Source organism: Ylistrum balloti, unplaced genomic scaffold, assembly GCF_031769215.1.
Source record: "Ylistrum balloti isolate Yb309-2 unplaced genomic scaffold, AGI_CSIRO_Ybal_v1 Utg370660, whole genome shotgun sequence".
Classification (NCBI taxonomy): Eukaryota; Metazoa; Mollusca; class Bivalvia; order Pectinida; family Pectinidae; genus Ylistrum; species Ylistrum balloti.
Window position 1 is genome coordinate 107,220 of NW_026782400.1, and position 27,254 is coordinate 134,473.

The following is a 27,254-nucleotide window of genomic DNA, read 5'->3' on the forward strand; positions in this document are numbered from 1 at the left end:
TTTATACGAAAGAATGTATATTTTATTATAACAACTAGGACTACAACAACAACTTTAGTTCATTGACATTCTTGTCAACATAACACAATAACAGGTATAGATTGTGTGTCTGGTAAGGAAATTTTACCATTATGAAATTGCTCCCAAAATGTCTCAAAAGAGATTAAACAAAAATAGTTATATGTGTACAGATAAGGGTTTAGCATTATCAGAAAGCAGACCAAAGATAATTTTTAGTGAAATGGTAAGTTTCCATAAAGATTGAGATTAGTTTTGAAATGATTTGGCTCCTATGTGTAAGTCCTAAAAAGACGAACCAAATTGAGCCCTTCTCCACTAATGCACTGAAACTCTATCTTATTTATAATTCTAATTCTGATAAAAAAATTTCATATGAATGTCTATGATTAATCAATGCCATCCAATCAAATTCAAAAACTGAGCACTACAGGAATTCCTTAACAACAATTGGCTTATATAGCTAATTGATCCTTCCTTTAAATTCAGTATAGAGTAGTACATTGGAGTAAAAACAAGTATAAGCTTAGATTGGACAAATCATTGAATTAAACAATTTTATAATGGTCCTTCTTGAACCCAGCCTCTATATCCAAAATATGATTTCTTTTTTTTTCAGTTCAAATATAAATAATCCATATTTACTGTACTGGGTGACCAATAAAACAGACCAATTAAAAAATGTGGAGTCCCCTTGGTTCAGGGATGCTGAAACTTACTATAATCCCACCAACTGTGTAGAAGGATTAAGAAGTTAAAGAGATTAACCTTTTGATCCCTAACAGATATTCTGTAATCATTACCATGTCCTTAAATATTATTTCTGACCCTCAACATAAGCTGATGATCACAACACAGTGCCATCAGTTAGTTTTGAGAAGACCAAAATAGGACATTTCAACAAGCAGAACACAATGAGAGAAAAAAGACAATCACAACTGTTTAATTACCTGATTGACTTGAGTGACATTCAAAAAATAGAATAATGATAATAATAAATGAATTATATCTATGGTTACAAAATACTACAAAAACCATCATCACTCTTAAGAAGGACATTTATACACGTTTTGTAAAAGATTTCAATGTAAATTACACAAAAGTTGTATTATCACAGATAATTTCGTTGATCACAGAGTAAATCTAATATTGCTATAAATACCAAAATTCCTTCAACTTTCTTAAATAAATCACAGATTTATGAACATGGTATTGATTGTACTGATGCTCTAAAAATTTCATTCACTGAAACAAAGGAATTCAATGGTTTGCTACACAATATATCAAGAGAGAAACTGGCAGATATATCAAGTACAAATGCTTTAACATGAAGGTACAGTCAGAGCCCTATATGAACATATGGGTCTGTGATCAAGGGGATTCTGAATATCATAATATATGATAATAGTGACATATGGGTGTATATATATATATGTATACATATATATACAACAACTAGAGGCATTGAAATGTTTGCAGTTCTAACATACTATTACAAAAACAGAAAAAAAAATCCTAGATGAATCTTGGCACCCACCAATTGAATGATCATAAGTGGTTTTTAGTAAGACTGGTCTTTTCTCAACTTTTCCCTGTTTTCTCCTTTTCCTTTTAATCATTTGATAACAAGGGAATCCTACATCTATGAAATCTATGAAAGATTGAACTAGGATTTAAAGAGAAATAGCAATAACAAATTTTGAGTGTCAAAATCCAAACTGGTCTCCAGTCAGTCATTATGGTTTCTTAAGTTGAGAACAAATTGAATGGACACAACTTGGGACCAAGAGGAACAAACAGATCAAATTTGAGAAAAATCTTTCCAGTATTACAGAAGAAAAAGCAAAAAAAATCTTCAAGTCAAAATTCAAGATGGCCACCTATCAGCCATTATGTTTCACTAATCGGACTCGGACCTGAATGAGCACAATGAGGGACCTTGACTTTAAATTTGAGAAATATCCTTGCTTTACTTCTAAAGAAATAGCCATAACAAACTTAAAAAAATAAAAATCCAATGTGGTCAACAGTCGCTCATTACTGGTATGTTTTCTTGAAAGTGCACAAAATAAATGGGCGTAACATGGGACAACATTTTTTTTCCAACAGTCAAATCTACATATTAAGTTTGAAAATATACCTCCAGTACTTCTCAAGAAAAGGCGACAACAAGAATTGCTTGTGGATGGACCTAGGACAATGTGTGATTTAAACAGCCTACTGTCTAATGATGGTGGGCTAAAAATTCAGCACTGGAGAAATGCACTCATATCATATAACATAATCAAACAATGCCATAAATCATTAACAAAGACCAAAACATAACAACCATATAACATTACTTAACTTTTAACACATTCTATCAATTTCCAGACAAAAATTGGTCATCTGTCATAAGTCATTTTGAAAAGTACCATGAACAGTCTAAGACAGCAGTGCTATAATATCTAAATGACTACTGACATTGTCTGTACTCAAGATTATCTGTTTACATGGTTACAGTACCTGTGTGTCTCAGACTGTCTTCATGTAAAAGTATTAATTTTAATATTAATCAGACTGTTTCATGGTAACAGAATCCATGTGACAGGTGGTCCAAAAGTCTCCATGATTATTGTCAGTGTTTCAGATTACTTCCTAGTAACATTATGTACCTGTTTAAATGTAGCTGTTTCCCTAGCTTCATATGTGCTTTAGATTTCTTGCAGTATCCATGCATCTTCAGTATAATTTTCTGTGTTTCACCGTGTTCCATCTGTCAACAACAATCAAATCAAATGAACCAGTGTAAACCTGAGCTGATAAATCTTCACTCTGATCTTTCTTTTAACCAGCTTATGAGTCCTCATTTGGAATTTTGCTTGTGAATGATTGTGCAGATCTTCATTAGGACCTGTCAGTGTTCCAGTTTGTAGGTTTCACAGGGATCTGTCAATATTCCAGTCATTGAATCTCCAGTGAGACTTGTCTGAGAACCAGGTTGAAACTTGTCACTAGGGCCTGCCTCTGCATTCGAAGGTGAATCATCTGGATCTGTCCGAAAACCATCTTGCAACTCATCATGAGGACTTGCCTTTGAATTAAGATGTGGACCTTTATCTGGATTTTTCTGAAAACCAGATTGTGAATTATTGCAAAGTCCTGCCTCTGAATTAGGATGTGGATCATTATTTGTCTGAAAATCATCTGGTGACTTGTCACATGGACTCACCTCTGAATTAAGAATTGGATCTTTATCTGGTTGTGTCTCAGAACCAAGCTGTGGCTCATCACTTGGTTCTGTCTTCAAATTAAGATTTGCATCATCTGGATTTGTCTGAGAACAAGCTTGAGATTTGTCACTTAGCACTGCCTTTGACCCAGGGTAAGGCTTTTTATCTAGATTTGCCTGTGAATCATTACCAGAGGTTTCACAAGAACCATATGGTGGATTTACTAAGGAGTCTCCACCAATACCTGCACACAGAACTTCCCCCACTTGTAAGTCTCCCAGTGATCCTATATCCTCATCATCTGATGTTAGATCCACTACAGCCTGTGTATCTACTCGCAGGATTTTCTGTCCTTGTTGATTATCTTGTGGGATAGTTTTTGGATCAGTAAATGATACAGACGATTCTTCAATGGAAGTCAGGTCTACAATTTGGGATTTCCAGTCATCGTCCACTACCATGGTCTCTTCAACAGCATCAGTATCCACGTCTATCACATCACAGCTAGGAACATCTCCAGGGTTTGTTATAGTTATGTTGATTGGTTCACAACTGTCCTCATCAATTATAACAGGTTCATTGGTTGGTCGATCTTCACTACTGTTTTGCTGACTATATGGTTCATAGTACATGACTTCTGATTTGGTGAATTCCTCCTCTGAGCTCAGCACACATTCCTGCTCTGATGGCGAGTCTTCAATCACACACACTTCTGATGTATCATCATCCTGGGCAGTTATTTCCATTGGTGTGGTGTCATTCTGGGCAGTTACTTCCCTTGATGTGGTGTCATTCTGGGCAGTTACTCCCCTTGATGTGGTGTCATTCTGGGCAGTTACTCCCCTTGATGTGGTGTCATTCTGGACAGTTACTCCCCTTGATATGTTATTATTCTGGACAGTTACTCCCCTTGATACTTTATTATTCTGGATAGTTACTCCCCTTGATACGTTATTATTCTGGACAGTTACTCCCCTTGATATGTTATTATTCTGGACAGTTACTCCCCTTGATACGTTATTATTCTGGACAGTTACTCCCCTTGCTATTTCCTCCTCATGAGAAGTTGCTTCCACTGTTATGTCATCAATCTGAATCTGTTCTCTGTTCCCTTGAACATTTGTCGTACCTGTGTCTTCCACAGACTGACTTGCAACTTCAACTGTTCCAATCTCATCTTCTTCTGGCAATTCCTGGCTTTCTCCATTGTCAGTCAAGTGACCTTGTCCTCTGTCCACCTCATCCTCATGTAAGAGTGATGTTAAATGTCCAACGGTCAGAATATTCTCCTCGGTATTATGACTTGACGGCACATCTTCAATTGTTTTGATCATTGAGTATATCTTTTCCTCAATAGTTCCACGGATTAAAAATCGATGGACTTCAGTTTTTCTAGGAAATATAAAACAAAACCGTATTAAACATGAAATAATTTAATTCACAAGCTTCTAAGCAAATTGGTGCTATTAAGACAAATAAATAATTAAAACAAATTTGGATTTTGAATAGAATGCTGAGAAGATTATTTATACATCTAAATACCATGTTTGCTTTGTAATAGCATGATAAGAATTTTCCAGTGCTTTCCTGGTCCTATAGTACTGAAACCAACATACATGTTAAGACACTCAAGACAGAAATATGTTGCATTTCAGCAATTTTAAATACATGGACACACTGTACCATTTTCAACACCCCAAGGACTTTGTAACTTCATTTCTATGTATATTTTTACATTCAACTTTTTCCGAATAGTTTCAATGTTATTCAAAATGCTCTGTCCGAGCACTGTTGTATTCATGAAAAGAGTCAAAACCAAATGAAGTGTATATTTACATTTTTTATTCACACCATCATTCATTGGAAGTTATATGCACTGAAGAAACAGCCTGATTTTGGAATATCAAAATAGCTGATGCAGGGTTGGTGGGAAAGGTTGTCAGACTTAATGTTAAGAAAGTGTTTGTAGGGCCAAACAGAGAATACATGCCGAACATGAAAATATCAAAACTGGATCCAAAAGTTGCTATGGAATGGAATTAACCCTCGTTAAGCCTGGTCAGATATCGAATTGACCTTGACCCATGACATTTACCTTGTCTGACCTATGCGATGGACTCGCCCGATGGCCTGTAGTTCCTGTGCAGGGTTAAGGATTGGTTCAACCAGGAGGACATAGGTGGCCTCTATAAGGTTAAGTCCATTGGAACCCGACTGAATAGGGAGAAGAAGGGCCATCACATCTTTTTCTTCCCGGAATGATGTCAGCTGGTTCTGTGTTAACAAAGTAATATTTAACTACCAACAGCAGTAATGTACCTAAGAGAGAAAACTAAGAGGAAGTTAGGACTTATTGTAAAAATTGACAAGGTTAACATGCAGGAGTTAATCAGTTACTAGAAGTGTCTGTAACCTTTAGCCTTAATCAACTTCTCTTTTACATGAGTTATTGCTTGACAAAGTTATCAAGCTCTAAACATGGCTTATCTTACAGTACTGACATGACACCTTAATATAAAAATGTGTCACCACTTTCAAGGTTTAACAAAACAAAATCTTTCCTCTGCATAATATATAAGAAGAAAATGACATTGATGTCTCTGTATCCCACAGGTATAAGTTTCAATATCTGACAAATTGATTTCTATGAATTGTAACAGTGATCTTGACCATGAAACCCACATACACAAACACATCCAAGATTTACTCAGAATTGACCCTTGCATACAGTTCAATTAGAATCTCTACACATGACTCAACATGATAGAATGTGACGTAGTGACAAATTCAGGCGAAAATATATGTCCTTCCCCAACCCCATCCCAACCCAAAGTAATTGGATTGTGTTGAAAAAGTGAAAACACTGTACCTCTCTTGTTATGAGGACAGAAGATAATTACCTGGAATTTCCCTGTGTATAGAGTGCGGTGTGTGATATTGTTCTCGTCCAATGCCTCAGCTATGATTCCAAGAACGCTCTTCCACTGCAGCAAACAAAACCTCACCATTAACAAACTACTTCGATTTCAATTGCATAATATGGTAATTGAATTGTATCAATCTGTCATTAATCATAGCAGGAGGATTACAGTGTCCGTCAGTGGTAAGAGAGGTTGCCTAACACTGAAATGGTTCAGCAATACAAGTTATTTGTAACAGGCTTACATCAATACCTTATATATTGAATGGGGTCATTAGCACTACATGTACTGGTAAGATATGACTTACACTGGGCAGTACCTGGACCTTGTCTGTAGGGTCATTAATACAGACAGGGCATTACTTATACAAAAGAACACCAGGATATGTCTGTAGGGTTATCAATACTGACAAGGTATTACTTACACTGGAGAACACCAGGACCTTGGCTGCAGGGTCATTCTTTTGTATACCCAGCATACATCGCACAACAGCCTCTATCTTGATGGAGTAACTTCCCTGAAATTAACAGAAAATATAGTTTAAGTATTGACACAAATAAAGAAAACAAATTGCTTTGAGGAAAGGTTGCAGGAAATGATACATAGTGACTGGAATCAGGTAGGAATATGTTGAAGTTCTGACAAATGAATAAAGATATCATGCTATAGTTTTAATACATGTACAAAAAGGCTTGTTAGTTTGCTGGGTCTGTCATCCCATGAACAGCCAGGATAATTTTGAGGTGTTGTCTTATTATATAATCTGGTGGCTACCTCACTGAACAACATGCTGGAGGCACAGCAATTAAATAACAGTACAGGACGATCAGTGATCTCAATTTTGTGAGATACATACACACACACTGCCATAGGTACAGAGCAAGACACATCAAATCTTCACCTGGTCTACTGGTCGAGTTAACACGACCTCGAAATAAGGAGTTTTACAGTTCTCACCTTAACTCTGACACCTTCTAAGCCGTCATTAACAGGTGTAACCTTGGTGCTGACATATGAGATGTCACTGATGAAGTTGAGCTGCCGACATACAGCACATTTGAGGCGGCGGTTGTTGGTACCGAAGCTGTACTGGATGACCATGACACGGATACACTCTATACAGTAGCAATGACCACACTGGACCACACTCCACTGGGAACATAAAAACATGTATTATCATCTCATGAAAATATTTCAAAACTGCACATCATGGATAACATAGAAAAGAGAATTGCGAACAAAAAAACTTTTATAACTAAGAATTTTCAGTAATACTTGATGTATAGAATAATGTCTTAAACATCAAATATTTTCTTATTTTTTGAAATGATCATCAATATGACAAAATAAAGTTTGTGAGTAAGCCAGATTTGTTTTATTCAAACATTAACCTTATTAACTTATTCCATACTTTATGGTTGTTAACATTCTGAGGAAGCTTAAGTGTTTTATGGTAAAAATGACTTTAGATACAGTGCTAGATGACTTACCTCTACACCGAGTTCACGTTGACAGATGGGACAAGGCTCAGGGTTTACTCCACCCTCATTGTCAACCTGATTCTGAGATACAAACATGCTTATTTAAACATCGTATGTCATAAAAGATGTATTGACACATATTTCAACATCTAATGAAACCTATATAGATATTTAAAAAAAGATATCTCACAAGGAACTTGTTGCCAAATATTCTTTGGTCTTAATTTTTTAAGTTAAAGTTCTTCTCTTTCCTTCTTCCATTCTTCCTCTTAATTATATGAAATCAGAAATTTTTTCTTGGCGATAGCGATGATAATCTTGAATTGTCAAAACCTCAGATGGTTGCCTATGAGCAATTTGTTTCTCTGATCAGTCCCAAAATCAAAAGGGCACAACTAGTGGCCAGAGGGAACCTACATATAAACTTGGAGAAAGATCAATTGGCTACATCTCAAGAAATTGCTATTGCAAATTTTCAATGCTGAAATCCAAGATAGCTGTCAATCATTTTCTTAATTTCATCTGTCTTATAATCACAAAGATTACTACTAGCAGGCTGCAGAAAACATCATAAACTTTGGTTTTGTTTTAAAATATAAAAGATATATGCTTGATAAAAAAAGGTAACTTTTTACTTTTGACAAGTTCTTCAGGTAGAACAGCTGACCAATTTTCTTGCGCAGCTCATTCTTCGCAACAATTTTTTCTGTGCGTAGTTTTATCTTCTGCTGTTCAAGCTGTAAAAAATAGAATTTAGAATAACAGTACTGCTGTACATTGTGAATGCAATAATTGCTTCAAATACACTCACACCATGAGAGCCTCACAGAACAATACATGAAATCTCAGGCAATGTAGCATAGATCTATCTTGTAAGATATACTCTAAATGGAAATCATTTATACACTATTTCAGTAAAATAAAATTATTTCCAAAACATGGCTAACATGTAGTACATACCGTACTTCATATTGATAGATTTACCGGAGGCATGTAAAATTTTGAATTGTATGGATATTGCCATTCTTTCGCCAATAATAACATTTTAAACCATCACACAAATTTCAGTTTCCTGCCATGAAAACTATGTCTATTGTTCATTGACTAAATTTACCAAAATCTAGTCAGATTACATCGATTGTTTCATTGTAGCTATGGATAAATCAGAAAGTCGATAATTATTTGCATACTTCTGCTGAGCTTCAAATTTAAACTCTGGCATTATATCTATCAACACAGTTTCTTCAGAATCTGGTCATATCTGGAGTCATAATGCAGAAAGCATAAACACATATTAGTTATGGCCATACATGTACTTCATCAACTGTTAACTCAGTTTATTTTATATCATACGGTGACTAATGATTGACAAGTTTATCAAGTGATACTTCAGTTGTCTTGAGAAGAAGAAAGTGCTGATGGATGAATATTCTTACAAATGAATCGTTATGTTTTGGAAACAGTTGTTTTAACATCTAAATGGCAATAGAAACATGAAAATAAAGAGATAATTTCAAGTTTAGAGAAGAAATCTCTCTTCCAGTACAATGCATAATAACAGGTAGATAGGTTTGCTGACCTCTGCAGGTTCTAAGACATGGAGCTGTGTGGCAGTGGGAACATCTTCGTCAGGAAGTCGCAGCCTCAATCTGGTGGTGGCCATGTCCAGTTCATCCAGAGCCTGGAACTGCTCATGCTTGGACATCCAGACTGACCTCAGATTCTGAATCGACACACGTCATTTTTTAAGACTGAGAAATAAACATTACTGAACTTGATTTCTACTTCATTGGTTTTAATTAGCTATACCAGTACCATACACAAAAAATAAATTCTGTTGAATGACCAAGGAGTATTGTCCATTAACAATAAAACCTGTTTACAGTTACCAATTTCCATTGCAACCAAATCTTTGGGACAAAAGTTAATAGCACATCTTCATATGGTACTTTTATATTGATGCCATGTTTTATCAGAATTGTTTAACTGTTGTATCAGAAGTTTGTGAAATCATTATTGCTGACCTATATAGTAACACAGGTTTTGTGAAATCATTTTTGCTGACCTACATAGTAACACAGGTTTTGTAATATCAGTATTTCTGACCTTATAGTAACACAGGTTTTGTGATATCAGTATTTCTGACCTATATAGTAACATAGGTTTTGTGACATCAGTATATCTGACCTATATAGTAATACAGGTTTTGTGATATCAGTATTTCTGACCTATACAGTAACACAGGTTTTGTGACATCAGAATTGCTGACCTATACAGTAACACAGGTTTTGTGACATCAGAATTGCTGACCTATACAGTAACACAGGTTTTGTGACATCAGTATTGCTGACCTATACAGTAACACAGGTTTTGTGACATCAGTATTGCTGACCTATACAGTAACACAGGTTTTGTGACATCAGTATTGCTGACCTATAGAGTAAGAAAGGTTTTGTGACATCAGTATTGCTGACCTATAGAGTAAGAAAGGTTTTGTGATATCAGTATTTCTGACCTATAGAGTAACACAGGTTTTGTGATATCAGTACTTCTGACCTATAGAGTAACACAGGTTTTGTGACATCTATATAAGAACATTACAGCTTACCTTGAACTCCTTCTTTAAAGAATCCATGAGTTTGATATGGGTGGTTCCAAACTCTATCAGGTAGTGGCCAACTATGGGAACAACATACATTAATCAGTTATTTCTCAGAATTCAGTGTATTGTGGTAACATAGTATCTAGTGAAAGTAAAAACTATCCCAACTAGACAGGGAAGAAATCTACCTTCACCTGGCTTTATAGCTGCATATCTTAAATGAGATACATTTAAAAAGGCCATTGTTATCCCTCTATCCCAACTCTGAATTTCATGGTCCAAGAATGCTCCATATCAAAGAAAGTTAATTCCTTTGCTGTAACAGAGAACTTCATTAGGGTCAGGTGAAATCTCTAAGGCAAGATAGATAAATGATATAGGGCCAGTTAGGGTCTGTAAAGCCTAACAGAGTTACAACACTAGCCTTGCGTACCTCTGTAGAGCTTAGCAAAGCTCAAGATGACCTTGAGTGATTTTTCTAGTTCACTGTCGGCCCAGGTTCCCTGTCGCCGTGTGGTATTGGTGTGATCCCCCTCTACTGTAGCCACAGGTCTGTAACACACATAGATGGTTACTGCTACGTATCAATGTTAGGACCATAGATTCAACTTCTGAATTAAAAGGCTGTTTAGAAAAGACAACAACAAAAACCTAACAAACTTAAAAAAACAAAACGAAGACCCTATTATATCAAAGAAGAAACCACACACTCCAATAGCTATAATGTAACAAAAGAGCATTGAATAAATCTGTCCTAAGGAATCGACCAAGGACAATTTCTAAAATTATAAAAACCAATTAATTACATGCTTGGTAATAAATTTAATTAGCATTAAGTTATTGATTTAGATATTAGAACTGTATCAACTAGTCAATCATCAGTCAAAACATGCTGTATGATCTACTCACTTCTGTGTGAAGGAAAATAACTTGGATTCATATTCCTCAAAAAGCTTGTCAACAAGGCAGAGCTCACAGCTGTAAAGGATAAATAGGAAGAAGAACTTCATTAACTTTCATCATCACATAAAAGCTAAATTTCTCCATTCATCAACTATTTAATTTTTTTTATTAACATTACAATGTCACATGTTTTCAGCTGTTTGCTTGTACACAGCAGTTACAACAGGGTAAGGACTAGATAAAGAACTGTACGTTTTAGGAACCTGTCCCACTGGTCTAAGGCAGCACTCTACAGACTGGTTCAATATGTCCTGTGTCACTGGTTCACACAACTTCCCAATCCCTTGTAGCAATTTCTCATGTGCAGATTCCAAGGCCACCAGTTTGCCATGTATGGTTAGCTCTAGCCCTCGGGAACCATGGAAACTGTCAATTCATAGATGTTTACAACTTATGTCTCCTTCACAACTTAAGCAGAATCTGGTATACACAATACCATTTCAACTGATAAAAATAAAAGCGTATTTGTCTTCGGAGACACACAGCAAATCATTCTATTTTCAACACGTGGGTTGTAGAGAGCTACTGAATGGGTTTCTAAAGTATGACTTACAAATGGGCCATAGATACATGTGACTTACAGATATGTCGAAAATGTGTCATGGACACAGGCAGATTACAGATTTACAACCATGCAACTCACAATAAGGGTTTGTATGACTTACGTTAGGACTATGAACACAAATGGATTTCAGAAACTTACAGGCGGGCCATGGATACATGTGGATTGATATGGTTGTCAACATAGTCTCTCATCAGTTCACTCTTCACCATTTCCACAAGGATTTCATCTGTCTGTCTTTCCTCTGCAAATTTGATTACCTCTAGCCACCACTCCAGTCCATCAGAAAGCTGAAGAAAGCAATACAACAACTGTTTTTGTGTACAACCAAATATAGACTACATGTAGATAAATTTGGATTTAAATATTGTCAAAAAGAATTATGCTATGTGGGATATATTTATTCTTCAACCATTTTTCAACTAAGAAAAATTTCATTACACACAATAAGTTTAAACTTGTTTATTTAAAGAGCAAAGGGATTTTACAGGTGGATTCAGAAAATTTTGGCAACAGACAACCTGCCGTGTTTTATCATTAAATCTCATTAAAACATATAGACAACAATAACACCATTACAAACTAGAACTTAGTTGTGCTCTTCTGAGTAGGAGTCAATGATATACTTTCCTAATTCAGCAAATGAGCAATACTTTGTCAACACAGGTTCAATCAGTGAGCTTTGACTGTAAATAAGCTTACCTCAGTATGGAACTGAGCGATGCTCCACTGAATAGCAGTCAATCAGCGGCTGACTGTATATAAACTCACTTCAGTATGGAACTGAGCGATGCTCCACTGAACAGCAGTCAATCAGTGAGCTTTGACTGTACATAAACTTACCTCAGTATGGAACTGAGCGATGCTCCACTGAACAGCAGTCAATCAGTGAGCTTTGACTGTATATAAACTTACCTCAGTATGGAACTGAGCGATGCTCCACTGAACAGCAGTCAATCAGTGGCTGCCTGTATATAAACTTACTTCAGTATAGATCTGAGCGATGCTCCACTGAACAGCAGTCAATCAGTGAGCTTTGACTGTATATAAACTTACTTCAGTATGGAACAGAGCAATGCTCCACTGAACAGTAGTCAATCAGAGGCTGACTGTAAATAAACTTACCTCAGTATGGAACTAAGCGATGCTCCACTGAACAGTAGTCAATCAGTGGCTGACTGTAAATAAACTTACCTCAGTATGGAACTAAGCGATGCTCCACTGAACATTAATCAATCAGTGAGCTTTGACTGTACATAAACTTACCTCAGTATGGAACTGAGCGATGCTCCACTGAACAGCAGTCAATCAGTGAGCTTTGACTGTACATAAACTTACCTTAGTATGGAACTGAGCGATGCTCCACTGAACAGCAGTCAATCAGTGAGCTTTGACTGTACATAAACTTACCTCAGTATGGAACTGAGCGATGCTCCACTGAACAGCAGTCAATCAGTGAGCTTTGACTGTACATAAACTTACCTTAGTATGGAACTGAGCGATGCTCCACTGAACAGTAGTCAATCAGTGAGCTTTGACTGTACATAAACTTACCTCAGTATGGAACTGAGCGATGCTCCACTGAACAGCAGTCAATCAGTGAGCTTTGACTGTACATAAACTTACCTCAGTATGGAACTGAGCGATGCTCCACTGAACAGCAGTCAATCAGTGAACTTTGAGTCAACCTCAGTATGGAACTGAGCGATGCTCCACTGAACAGCAGTCAATCAGTGAGCTTTGACTGTACATAAACTTACCTTAGTATGGAACTGAGCGATGCTCCACTGAACAGCAGTCAATCAGTGAGCTTTGACTGTACATAAACTTACCTTAGTATGGAACTGAGCGATGCTCCACTGAACAGTAGTCAATCAGTGAGCTTTGACTGTACATAAACTTACCTTAGTATGGAACTGAGCGATGCTCCACTGAACAGTAGTCAATCAGTGAGCTTTGACTGTATATAAACTTACCTAAGTATGGAACTGAGCGATGCTCCACTGAACAGTAGTCAATCAGTGAGCTTTGACTGTACATAAACTTACCTTAGTATGGAACTGAGCGATGCTCCACTGAACAGTAGTTAATCAGTGGCTGATTGAAGTAAACTTACCTCAGCTCGGAACTGAGCCATGTTCTGCTGTGTAGGGGTCAGTGAACTTTGGCTTGATGTTACTTTAGCTTCAGCCTTTAACATGTAATTTTTTCTCATTTCATCTGCCTGCAAATAGGACAAGTTGATTGTTCTGTTTTATTTTACAGTGATAAAATTTGCTGAGAACTAATTTTGTTATGGACAATATAATTGATAACAACAGACTTATTTATTTCGTCTAATTTGTGAAATAACTCTTATAAATAATTCTTCTTTGACATGGCAGATGTACAGAAGGTTTTTTCTCCATCTGCTTATTGTGACAGTGCACTAATGATTGTACCAACACACAAAATTGTGAATTAATTACTAGTTGATTGAGAAATAATTTCTTAAGTTGTTAACTACAAGCTGAAATTGTCTTCAGCTGAACCTACCTGTTGTTTTAGAAGGCCGTCCCTGAGTGTAGGGGCTACACCCTCTGGTTTAAGGGACAGGATCTCATGGAGGTTGTAGAGAGTATGTAACAGCTGTAATTTGTCTGTCCTAAGGTAATCTTTGTGTTCCTCCACTGACCATAACACCTCACGGTACATGTCTACTGCCTCAGAATACTGCAACATTACAGAAATGTTTTAATCTTCTATTATATAAACTATAACCTTTCTTAGGTTTGAAAGTTTATCTAGGTCAACATTGTGAACACTACACATACTACCTTAGCATTCCAGTAGATTATATATTATATTTGTACCTTGGCCACTTAGGATCCTGGAAGTGACTTCATTGATCAAGGTCATTGATTTAAACAATCTTGATAGCGCCGCCATGTAACAGGTCAATATCACGACCCAAAGTCTTTTTGATATTCAAAGTAGATGAATGGAAGTGATGCTTGACATATGAATGCTGCATTACATCCGTATCTTTCCGGCAGGATAGCTAAGAAACTGTTACTGTATCAAACGTAGTGCTACCATACAAACTGATTATAGACCTTTAATATATATAAACTGTCATGTATTTATAATGAAATGTGCCAAACCTTAACTTACATCACCATTTACCATAACAAATAAAAGTTAAAGAAGATCCCCACTTCCCCTTGCTTTTGCAATACATTTATATCTGTAAAGAGCTCTCTCTCAAAAGAAACTTCTTGTATATTGACAATGTTTCAAAGGCTGAGAGATCTGAGATTTCACCCTTAGACATAATTCTGCTCTTTAATAGTTCCACGGTACCTCTTCTTTTATAATGTGGAGACCAGCTGTTCCATTGATAGCTGCGACTAGTTGACGGTGAGATTCTTCACATTCTGTCTGTGCCTTCTTGATTAAGGATTCCAATAATTCATCCATCGTCATGGTACTGGAAAACACCAAGGTCAAATACCAACAAGAAAAAGAAACATATGAAAAACACAAAGTCATTGTACTATGAAATTACAATTATTGATATGGTGAACATAAAAATTGTAAACTCCTGTTACTGTCCAGCAGTTTATAGGTATATCTATATAGCCAAAAGACTGAAGATTCTATGGTTTTGGAGCATGACTCACTTTTTTTGCAAAGGGATAAATTCACCACGGACAGCCTGGGGATGGCAGCAGGCTTGACGAAGCTTTAGCAATGGTGACAGTAGCTGAAAGTTAATTCCAGACATAAAATATTTTAATATAATTATCATCAGTGTCATAGGATGGAGTAATGAAAAAACCCTGTCTCAGCTGTACTTGAACTAGCAACATTTCAGTCTTAAGCTGGACACACTACAACTTGACTATAAGGAAATGCCCATTAACTAAAACTAGCATGGTGACCTGTTCTCTCAGCTTCTACATTAACCCACCTTCAACTCCTAAGAAAACAACAATCTTGGATCTTTATCTCCAAGACAACAACAAATCAGGTGCTTTTATCCTTGCCATCAAATGTTTAATGAGTAGGAGTTATGAAACACATCCTGTCCGTGCTGGGGCTCGAGCTAGTGGCCTTTCCATGGTTTCTAATGGGAAATTCCCACTAGTTGAGGCTGATAAGTTGACATGTACTCTTAGCTTCTCAACCAATAAAATCAAATTATAACTGGAAGATAAACCACAAGAGATTTTTGACATCATATGACAGGCACTGTCATACATAACAAAACCGTCATACTACCCAAATTCCAAGCAAACTTAATGCATTAATAATTTGTTTTCTGGGTATAAAACCCCAAGGACAGACAGAACTTTTTTGAGGCAAGGTCTACTTGAAGTAGCTGAACATAAAACAGGAGGCCTATCACATGCTATCCAGAGTGATTGGGGTAGCATATCTTGCCCAACAACACTGTAATGTCTGTGGCTTCCTCAGAAAAACAAAACATTCTGGCAGAGATCAGACTAAATAGAGGCAAAACATCAAAACATTCTGGCAGAGATCAGACTAAATAGAGGCAAAACACCAAAACATTCTGGCAGAGATCAGACTAAATAGAGGCAAAACATCAAAACATTCTGGCAGAGATCAGACTAAATAGAGGCAAAACATCAAAACATTCTGGCAGAGATCAGACTAAATAGAGGCAAAACACCAAAACATTCTGGCAGAGATCAGACTAAATAGAGGCAAAACACCAAAACATTCTGGCAGAGATCAGACTAAATAGAGGCAAAACACCAAAACATTCTGGCAGAGATCAGACTAAATAGAGGCAAAACACCAAAACATTCTGGCAGAGATCAGACTAAATAGAGGCAAAACACCAAAACATTCTGGCAGAGATCAGACTAAATAGAGGCAAAACATCAAAGGTCTGTGAATATTTGTGCAACTTTAAATGGTACTTAACACATGAAATTGGCTACCGTAGGTTAAGAGAAATGGAGAACAAACTTTGACCTTGTCCTGAACTTACACATACACAGATAATTCAACAAGTTGGCTTTGAACGAACCATTTCAGATGTGTGGTAATGAACAAGATTCTGTTCTATTGATTTCATATCAGCAAATTTTACCAGGATCAAAGTTGTTTTGTAGTACTGTACTGTATCTGATACAGAAATCAAACTATACATACCTGACTAACAGTATGGTTACATACATACCTGACTAACAGTATGGTTATATACATACCTGACTAACAGTATGGTTACATACATACCTGACTAACAGTATGGTTACATACATACCTGACTAACAGTATGGTTACATACATACCTGACTAACAGTATGGTTATATACATAACTGACTAACAGTATGTTTATATACATACCTGAGGAACAGTATGGTTACATACATACCTGACTAACAGTATGGTTACATACATACCTGACTAACAGTATGGCTATATACATACCTAACAGTATGGCTACATACATACCTGACTAACAGTATGTCTATATACATACCTGACTAACAGTATGGTTATATACATACCTGACTAACAGTATGTTTATATACATACCTGACTAACAGTATGGTTATATACATACCTGACTAACAGTATGGTTATATACATACCTGACTAACAGTATGGCTATATACATACCTGACTAACAGTATGGTTATATACATACCTGACTAACAGTATGGCTATATACATACCTGACTAACAGTATGGTTATATACATACCTGACTAACAGTATGGTTATATACATACCTGACTAACAGTATGTCTATATACATAACTGACTAACAGTATGGTTATATACATACCTGACTAACAGTATGGTTACATACATACCTGACTAACAGTATGGTTACATACATACCTGACTAACAGTATGGTTACATACATACCTGACTAACAGTATGGTTATATACATAACTGACTTACAGTATGCTTATATACATACCTGACGAACAGTATGGTTAAATACATACCTGACTAACAGTATGGCTATGTACATACCTGACTAACAGTATGGCTATATACATGCCTTACCAACAGTATGGTTACATACATACCTGACTAACTGTATGTCTATCTAAACTGCTCAACTTTGTGCTCAGATCTGTCCATTTGCTGTAACTCTGAAACATCAAATGTGTATGATAAACTCATATCCTTATCACAGAAAACTTTTGAATTCTGTAATACTACAAAACACCATGCCACCTTATCTTTAGCTTATCTTTATGATAATTTATGAAATGCTCAACCAACGATTCAAGGTTAGGTCTTTTGTGACACTACTGTAAGGAGTTATCAACATTTTATTAAAGAATCAATCTTAGTTGTTCCTCCATCAAATATACAAAGTTTAGTGGTAATCTTTTTTTAGTGTTTTTTACACTAAATTCAATGCACTAAATTATGCTTGCTAATTGCAGTTGCTTTCATAGCATTTGTTGAGTGTATACAAATTTATCATTTGAATAAGTTGCTAAAAAGTGATTGTGTCCTTTTATAATATCTATAAATAAAGTTAATTTATTTCCTCCTTCATTTGTACAACCATGAAGCCCTTATCTAGGTGAAGACTGATATGTTATAGATACCCGTCTAGCCGCTGAGGCACAGTCTTTATACTGACGCCTGTAGAAATGGTCCTCCACTGGTGAAAAAGTCAACCAATGAACATGTTCTGATTGATCAGGAATATTGATCTGAAAGTAATAGGTCAATATCTGATCAAGCATCTATTAACTTAAATTTACAGTAACACTCATCCAAACCTGATAATCTGAAACACAATGGTTTTACTTTCATCATGCTGGGCTGCAGGACATTAATAATCTTTACCATCATGTTGAGACATTTTTACCTACCACTGAAGATATTAAAGATTCTATTTTTCTGATTAAAATGAGGACAGTCTACAGGTTTGGTGTATTCATCTAGATACCTGAACAAAAGTTTGACAGGTTAGATAGGAAACACTTAAAAGCTTGACAGTTAAGACAAGTTTGAACAGCTATAGCTGAACCAGAAACTTCATTGTTCACATACAAATTATCCAAGAAGCTGACTTAATCCTTTAATAGTTTCTCTTACCTGATCAATCACATCTTTTTTGGCATTACGCCAGAGAACACTGGAGAGGACGTTGTGAAGAGGTTGAGGGTCACCCTGACAGAAAGGGTTATACAACAGGGTCGTCCACCAATGCTTCACCCAATAAGGATCCAATCCAAGGAACAACAGCAGCCCATACACATCTGTAAATCAATTACCAGATATACACTGACAATAACTTAGGTGATCTCTGATTTCAATATGAAGCTTATATCAGGTGTTATGTCCAAGTATAAAACATTTAACACAAAGAAACTTAAAAATGACGTACAGACTAAAAAGATAGTGAACAATGCAAATAGTACACACCAATAATTTATTGTGGAAAACTTCATGTCATTTGGGACCAAAATTACCTTGACATTGTTCATATAATAACTGGTCATTTGATCCAAACATATTATATTATTCTATGTTGTTAAACATAACATTTTTGCATCATGACACACAAACCTAATAGGGATATAACCAAACATTGTAAAAGAAATAAGAACTTTGCAACATTATATGTCGCGCTGTTCCCATTTGGACTTTTTTAACATGAGAAGGGTTGTTGGTCAAGGGATTAGTGATGAGTTTCCATACCTGAGACACTTTTCTGTATGGGGGTACCAGTAACACACCACCTGTTAACTGCACTCAAACGTAGCGCCATCTCAGCAGTCTGAAATTTAAGGCAGGATCACATTTTACTATTGATACACCGGCAACATTAAGGGAGTGACAGAAGGAATCTTACAGGCAGCATAGTACATTTACAAAACATTCTTTCCATGTGGAGTGCATTTTTTGACAGTGTATCACAGAAATTTTATCACACACACACATATATCAGCATTTATTCTGGTATCCTTAATAAGTCCAGAAGACCAACACCTTACTTTTAAGTCATTACAGGACAATGAAATGGTATTGAGTAAGTAATCATATGGAACAGCAATGCATATGGGTAGGTTCATCACCAGGCATGGGGTTATTGTCAGATATATATATAATAAATGGTTAATGTGTAACAGCCAGAGCAAAAACACTACTTACCTTACTTGTTGTAACTTCTACCATCTGAGCCTCATCCAAACAAACCTACAAAGATTTACAACATGGCAAGCATGATACAGCTATACACCAATACAGCAGTCTCTCTTGTGTTTTCATTATCTTGGCAATTGTCAATTAAATTCTGACACTGGATGTTGACAGTTGGTTAATCTTTTATATTCAATTCAGGATATGATTTACAAGCTTCTGTTTCAAACTAGATATTATCAAGACCACTAAAAATATCAGATAAAAAATACTTAGAAAAAAATAACACATATTCCTCAAATACATTGATAAAAATTAAGCCCATCTTATATTTTTGGAAAAACCACTGAATGATAGTCGAGTATAGAAAAAATCTATCCAGAATATGGTCTACACAACAATACCATTAACATTATACATTGTTACACTTCATTTTGTCACCAGCAAGGACTAAGTTAAGAAAAAATCAAACCAAATTCCACATATCCAAATTTACAGAATAATCTATCGCTATGTTAATTATAGTATACTTGTTACATACTCTCCACCATTCCACTGCTGTCAAGGGACTTGGTATGGCCATGAAGCGCTTTGGGTTACGGAATGCTCTTGTTGTATCACCTGAGCAAGAAAACAAATCAGACCGGAATAAAAACACTTTAAATAATACCATCACCTAGTAAATAAACAAAAGAAAAAGAATTAAAAACACATACAGTGGCATCAACATTAAATTAATCGGGCAATATCAGGCTAATATGTCAAAGTTGAATCCCGAGGCTTTGCATATGCAATACATACAATAACCTATACTAAATATGAAATTCCTACATGTCAGACAACGACCCGCTCCAATTATTAAAAATCACTTGTATGTAATTAGTAAATCATGAAAGTCATGAAGAGAAGGACTTAAATTCAAGAACACATATCATCCAAGAGAAACAACATAGACTGCTAACTGTTTGAATGAGGAAGGTCTACATAGTCAATCTCCTTTCGCAGAGTTTCATAGGTAGTGATGACAATGTCCTGCTGGGCAAGAGTCCGGGGCTGTATAAATCCAAGCTTATTCACCCCAGTGTACACCTACAGAAGATATGACTGATTACTAAAAATACATTTTGTGACAGTTTCACAATATCAACATCCAATATATTTATAAGATGTGCTGAATTACATATAAACAACGAGAAATTTTGGTTTCAAAAATATCAACCATTCAGTATACTTGAAGAAAGGTTGGGTTACTCACAAACACTTTGAGTGACTGGCTGCGGATGTGCTTCAGAATTTCATCTACCCACTGGTGACAGATGGACGAAGGGGAGATAATAAGTGTGGCACCAGACTTGATGGGTGACTGTTTAAGCAACAATATTTATAATTAGAGTATCAGGTGGAGAAACATATTATTTCATTACTTCATTATCCATATCAATGTATCTTCTATGTAAAGTCGATAATCAATTTGAAGACAACACTAATGATTTTAAAAATGAAAAATACATATTTTTTTCCGCATAGAGTGATAGCAATGCAAAAAATCAAAACTCATTATGACCTCATATTCCAAGGTTCTTTTTTTGTTTGAAGTTAGAAAATGGAGAAGGGAAATTTTCAGAAATAGATTTTGCTTTGCCTAACACAATATATGTTTTAGGTACTCACAGACGAGACATGACAATGAGGACAGCGGAAGTTGCCCCTGAAAGGATCGTCAAGGTTGTAGTGGACACATTCTGCATGCTGCTGTAGTCCACAATCCACACACTGGACAGAGTGTCGCTTTTTACCTGATGTTGCAGTTGTTGCTCCACAGATACATTCAAAGAAGTGCTTCCGCCTTATTGGAGTGGAGCCAAAGAACTGGTATTTAGGCTTGAAGGAAGATTCCTCCACCACCTCGACAAAACGAGATGGTATGGACCCTTTCTTGGGCTTACTCATTTTCTTGCCTTCACTTCTGTTTGTCATGTCATCAAGTTTCACTTCAACTGATGGCACAGGCTTAATCTTCTTTGATTTTCCTTTCTGTTTTTTACATTTTTCAGTTTTCTGTTTTTCAGGTTCCTCTTTGTTACAAAGAGCGACTGTCTCAATATTCCCTGTCACAACTCCATCAGCTCCATCCTCAATATCACTATCCTCCACATCTACATGGCTACAGTGTGATAAACGACGAGACTTTTTCTTCAATGTCCATTTCTTACGTCTACGCTTTTTCACCGTTTTTCTTGTTGACCGGCTACCAGCTTCCAACTGAGGACTATCTGCAGTTTTAACTAACTCACTGCAAGTTGAAGCTACAGGACCATCCATTGCCTGACCTACATCTCTTCTCGTCTCTATGTTATCAACACTGCCACCTGAAATATCACAGATTCCTTCATTAACCAAGGATCTAGTCTCATCTACATCGGCCACATTTTGAAGAAGACCCGTATCCTGAGTGATAGATTCCTTATAACTTCTAGCTTCTGAACTACTTAAGCTCAAACCCAGGTCTTTTTCTTTGATATCTACATTCTTGATCAAGTTTGTGGAAGCATCCTCTCCATTTCCACAGACAGTAGAAATTTTCCTGTGTGTATTGTTTGGTGTGTTATCACAGCTATCAGCTTTGTCTGTTGGGCCGTGACTTTCACCTCTGGACTGACCTTCGTCCTCAACCTTTCCAACATTATCACATGGATCTGACTTGACACAGTCTTCAGCATTGGATTCGACAACATGTCCATCACATGCTGAGTTCACTACTTCAGTGGTTAGAGTCTTGTTTCCTTCAACTTTTACCTTGCCCTGACTACCAATATCTTCAGATTCTTCATTTTCTGGTGTTGTAATTATGTCGTTTACAACACATTCACTTTCTTTTAGTGAGTCAACTCCATTTACAACTTCTACTTCTGGAACTATTTTAAGTGATTTATCACTATTGTTAACTTTGACATGAACATGTTTGACATGAACATGCCTCTGACTTCCATCCATGTCGATGTTCATCTCCTGAAAAAAATAACAGAACTGACCATCAGCTTAATGATATGACTAAGAAGTCTATAAAAGTGAGCAGAAAAATTGTCAGCAAAGCTTTAAAACTTCTTTCAAACTAAATATGGGAAGTTAAACACATTCTGGAAGTACAACCACAGTGTGTGATGCCTCCTTTGTGCTTTCAATGGTGGATACTTGTATCTCCTTGCCTAGATATTGATAGGATAAAAAAGATCACAACAGGAAGTGTACGATAAGGATCAAGAGTACCAACCTTCAGTGTTGGGAGTCTGGGAGGCTGCTCAATAACAGGACTTCTATGCAACAAAATACAGGCAAGTACCTCCACTGTCTTGCCAAGTCCCATCTCATCTGCAAGGATTCCACCTGGAGGAATCACCAATCTCTCCTGACGCTCCATAGTCAAACTATGATAAATTCAGTACCAAGGACCAAAATAGCTAGCTGTATTATGTTGCAAGTTCAAATCAATCAAAACTTAACATGGAGTCTAACTGCAGATGGCACAACTGGTGCCAACACAACAGGGTCTACCTATCATAAATAATTCTTCCATTAATCTATCTTTCCACATTTTCATTCAAAGAATAATAGAATTTAGAAAAGAATATAGTGTTAGACACCATGGTAATATAATTTAAAGATTATCAATGGGCTTTCACACAATGCTATACTATCGTTTGGATGGTCCAGTGGCGCAGTGGTAACACACTTGCCTTTCATCTAGCCATCTGGGATTTTTTCCCTGAAGGGATGTGAAAAGGGAAGGGTCACCTGCCTGACCACATGGGTTTTCCCTGGGCACTATAGTTTCTTCTTACAATACATCCCCCTGAACTCTTACATCCGGACCAACAAGAGTGATCAGTATAAGTTCAAATTATTTTTTCACAACTGTTGTAATGAAAGGTTATATTTTTCTATCATTGCTTAACTTAAAGAATGTTACTCTTAAGTTCAGATAATACAGTTCACAAATCACACAAAGGTGATTATTTGAGTTTCTCCCATACTTTCCGATCACAAAATACTGAACTTTTTGTTATCAACTGCATACATTGCATCATCATGTATGACCTGTGAAGTGTGGATAAAAATTGACGACACCATTAACGACACAGTTACAATAAATAATGTGATGGCAAGACTTTTATGTGTGTAAGCTATCTTTATTTCCAAGCAAATGCAGGATTGCGCATGTGAAGAGTGGGAGAAAGTGCCAGGACTATATAATTTTATAGTGATAATTTCTCTTTATGCATACACACTGAATGTAACTGAAATAACATTATACTTCTGCCACAGCAGTGAAAACTAATGTTTTATATAGAAATTATTAAAAAAGACTTGATGACACTTAATACATAGTATGCCAGCACTAAATGTCTAGTCAGATATTGTGTCTGTAAGTTACCTTCCCAAGTACTTGTTGTAGTATAAAGTGTTGCCACCTAGTGTCTTGACTTCCTCATACAACATGTGGATGGGCACCTCTGTAAGATTATAAATAGACACATTTCACAAACAAAGTGGAAGTTTCATTAAAATGTACTTGTTTATCAATATTTCAACAGCGTCCAAGTTCACTTAAACTTCTGGGTTTCTCAGCTTCCTGATAAGCAATCACTGCCTGGAGTAATTGATCATCACACTACACATCTCGGATCTTTACCTATGGTTGTAAAGTCTATTGCTCCATTTTACTCTGATAACTTGAGAGAGTTAGTTTTACGACCATATCTTTTGACTGACCTGTATTAGCAAGTAGACTGTCTGTGGGTTGATTTTTTTCAACCTTGAGCCCCTCTCTAGACAGCATCCAGGACACGCCTTTTCTCTGATAAGGCCTCAAGTGGGGTATGAGGCTTGGATGCTGCACCTCAATACCAGCAGTTATCTCCTCCTTGTCATGTGTTGCCTTGATAGCAGTGTACAGGGCCTCAATATCATGCTTCTTTGAGCTGATTTCTTGGTCAAAAACTAAGTAAAAATAACTTTGAGCTTTTAGTAAGAATATTGGGAAAATATTAAGATATTTCCAGTTATACGTTATATAATAATAACTCTAATAAATATAACATCAGAATAAAATCAGTTCAGAGTGTCACAGGGTATAAATAAATTCTAAACATGTATAATAAAAAACTTACCACGTGGAGTTAGTCCATAGAAGTGGGACATGATAATCCTCAGAAGAATGTTTTGTTTCTTCATTCTGACATGCTCACTTGGGAATTTAGGTTTATATAGCAAGGCCTCTCTAGCATGAATGGTCAGATCAAATCTTAATGTTGTGTGATCATAGTGACTAATTATCACAACAGCCATCTTTGTATTGTAATTGTCAAAAACTGCAAGTACCTGCATAACAGAAAGCAGTTTTTACATCACAGATCTGATTTTGTCATAAACAAGTACTCGATTCATTACTGCTTTTGTGTAAAATGTTGAAGATATATGCAGGCTACATACTGATTTTGTCATAAACGTTTAAAGAATTTTTAATTCCTTTGACTATGATTAAAATATCGATATACATTGTATATATGTACCTCAGTGGGAATATCTATTTCCACACACCAAAATTTCAACAACCTGGACTTGGACATGTCATCATTCTCTTTCTTTTCAAAATACAGCATACTTTTGCTTTCCACTTCACTGACATAAAGCCAGATCTCTGTATCACTCTGCAAACAGTCCTCCACCTCCCGATCTCTTGTCAAGCAAGGTAACAACTTAATACTGAAAACACCTAACATTGTGTGCCACTCATTCTCCTGAAATGGTGAAGATGACATCACCCTGACAGAGTAGGAACAATATTTCAGGTTGTCTTCAAACATGTCTTGCATTTGCTGTGTTGAAAACTGTGACTGTTGTGTGCTGTCTGCCTCAATCACATTCCTCTTGGGTGAACCTTGAACCTGATGTGCTTCATTCAGAATGGAAGGGTCATTATCATCCAACACAACCAGGGATCCTTCTGGATTTACACCTTCAAGCATGTTCCACTCCAAACATCTCCGCTTCTCTGCTGATGCCCGCTGAGGGGCGCCTTGCTTCCTCCTACCCATTGCTTTCAATATATCGCCCAAATTCCAAAGTAGGTTTACAATGTACCTCAAAATAGAAATAAAAATGTTTTTCAGCATTATAAGTTGACTCTGAAGATTGGCAACAGTTATAACTACTGAACAATGATGTGTTCTTTATAAACAGGTTGAGATTGCCATAATTCTACTTTTAATTCTTAAATCATATAATTGATATAGACATACAGGCAATGTGCTGCCACCTGTATTGCACTGCAATAAATCCTTATATACACAAATTCAGCTACATACATATATAACATCTTAAATTTACAATATTAGATTCCAGAATGTCTAGATCAAGCCAAAAATGCAGCATTTTTTTTTCCACTGAAAAAAGATTTTGCAAAAACGAGATAACTAGAGCCAAAATACAAATTCTGACTTAAAATCAGCAATGAAAATAATGGGAACTGATGGGAGTAATGGACCATTTTTAGCAATTCTTAATTGATACGAAAAAAATAAGATGGGCCATCCCATGTAAAAAAAAAAAATGAATGTTGAGGCCCTTGGCTACTTCAAAGTCAGTGGTTGAGTTTATTACATAGGAGAATGAAGTAACATGTGCTAGTGATTCTCCTTGATGGAAAGGACTATGGGTTCAAGTATAGGCCTGTGGGGTCGTCAAGTATTTGTCACTTACTGGAATCATGGAAGTAGATCTGCGAAGTACATTCTGGAATCATGCAGAAAACTTAACATTCAATTATGTTCTGTGCCTTACTGTATAAGTAGTAAAAATCAGTATGTTTAAATTCAAGAAGATTTACTTTATATAAATATGTAATTTGATTGGGCGAGTTGCCCGATCAAGATGTCACTAAACCTTTGAGACCTTCAAAAACTGTTTGCCAATCCTAATAATAGAATACTTGTATACTTGCTGAATGAGCAAAAATGTGGATTAGAGATCTATATATGGATATCACATCACATGGAAACAAGAGAGTATTATAATTATTACATTATCCTTATTTCAATAATTGTTGGAAAGATATATTGTAGATCCAAGTATGTAATTATGTAACAATCCAAATTTTTTTAACAAATTATTAATTGTTTTCTCATCTAATTAATTACTTTTTCAAGAAAAATTAATATAGCAAATTACTCTTCTGGTTTAAAATATTGCTGTACTTACTGCTTTTCATTCCTTTTTTTGTTGATTGATTTATATAACTCTTATTTACATTTTTTAGGGATATTTATTTCATTTTTCTATCATGACATATTCTTCTGTTTAC

The 27,254-nt window shown here is 36.1% G+C and overlaps 1 protein-coding gene across 1 annotated transcript; it reads right to left on the minus strand.

Moving 5' to 3' along the window:
• LOC132557337 (E3 ubiquitin-protein ligase SHPRH-like) lies at nt 1–25,989 on the minus strand. Its single transcript, XM_060221823.1, has 32 exons — nt 25,465–25,989; nt 25,063–25,273; nt 24,665–24,892; nt 24,327–24,405; nt 23,166–23,319; nt 21,566–22,903; nt 21,150–21,257; nt 20,857–20,983; nt 20,436–20,515; nt 19,907–19,951; nt 19,454–19,532; nt 18,848–19,011; nt 18,352–18,459; nt 17,818–17,883; nt 15,422–15,504; nt 15,102–15,228; nt 14,295–14,471; nt 13,876–13,983; nt 11,901–12,049; nt 11,390–11,563; nt 11,144–11,212; nt 10,668–10,786; nt 10,241–10,311; nt 9,212–9,355; nt 8,268–8,369; nt 7,642–7,713; nt 7,109–7,303; nt 6,576–6,668; nt 6,131–6,214; nt 5,326–5,504; nt 4,277–4,622; nt 1–3,958 (listed from the first exon to the last, which is right to left on the minus strand). The coding sequence occupies exons 1-32, from the start codon at nt 25,987–25,989 to the stop codon at nt 2,915–2,917; spliced, it is 6,648 nt and encodes a 2,215-aa protein (XP_060077806.1). The 3' UTR covers nt 1–2,914.
• Nucleotides 25,990–27,254: the final 1,265 nt, after the last annotated feature.

Coding starts and splice junctions, on each gene's coding strand:
- LOC132557337 (XM_060221823.1), bottom strand. CDS start 25,989: ATGGGTAGGAGGAAGCAAGGCGCCCCTCAGCGGGCATCAGCAGAGAAG. Junction 22,904..23,165: donor CCAGACTCCCAACACTGAAG/GTTGGTACTCTT, acceptor TATTTTTTTCAG/GAGATGAACATCGACATGGA. Junction 7,714..8,267: donor ACCTGAAGAACTTGTCAAAA/GTAAAAAGTTAC, acceptor TTTGTATCTCAG/AATCAGGTTGACAATGAGGG.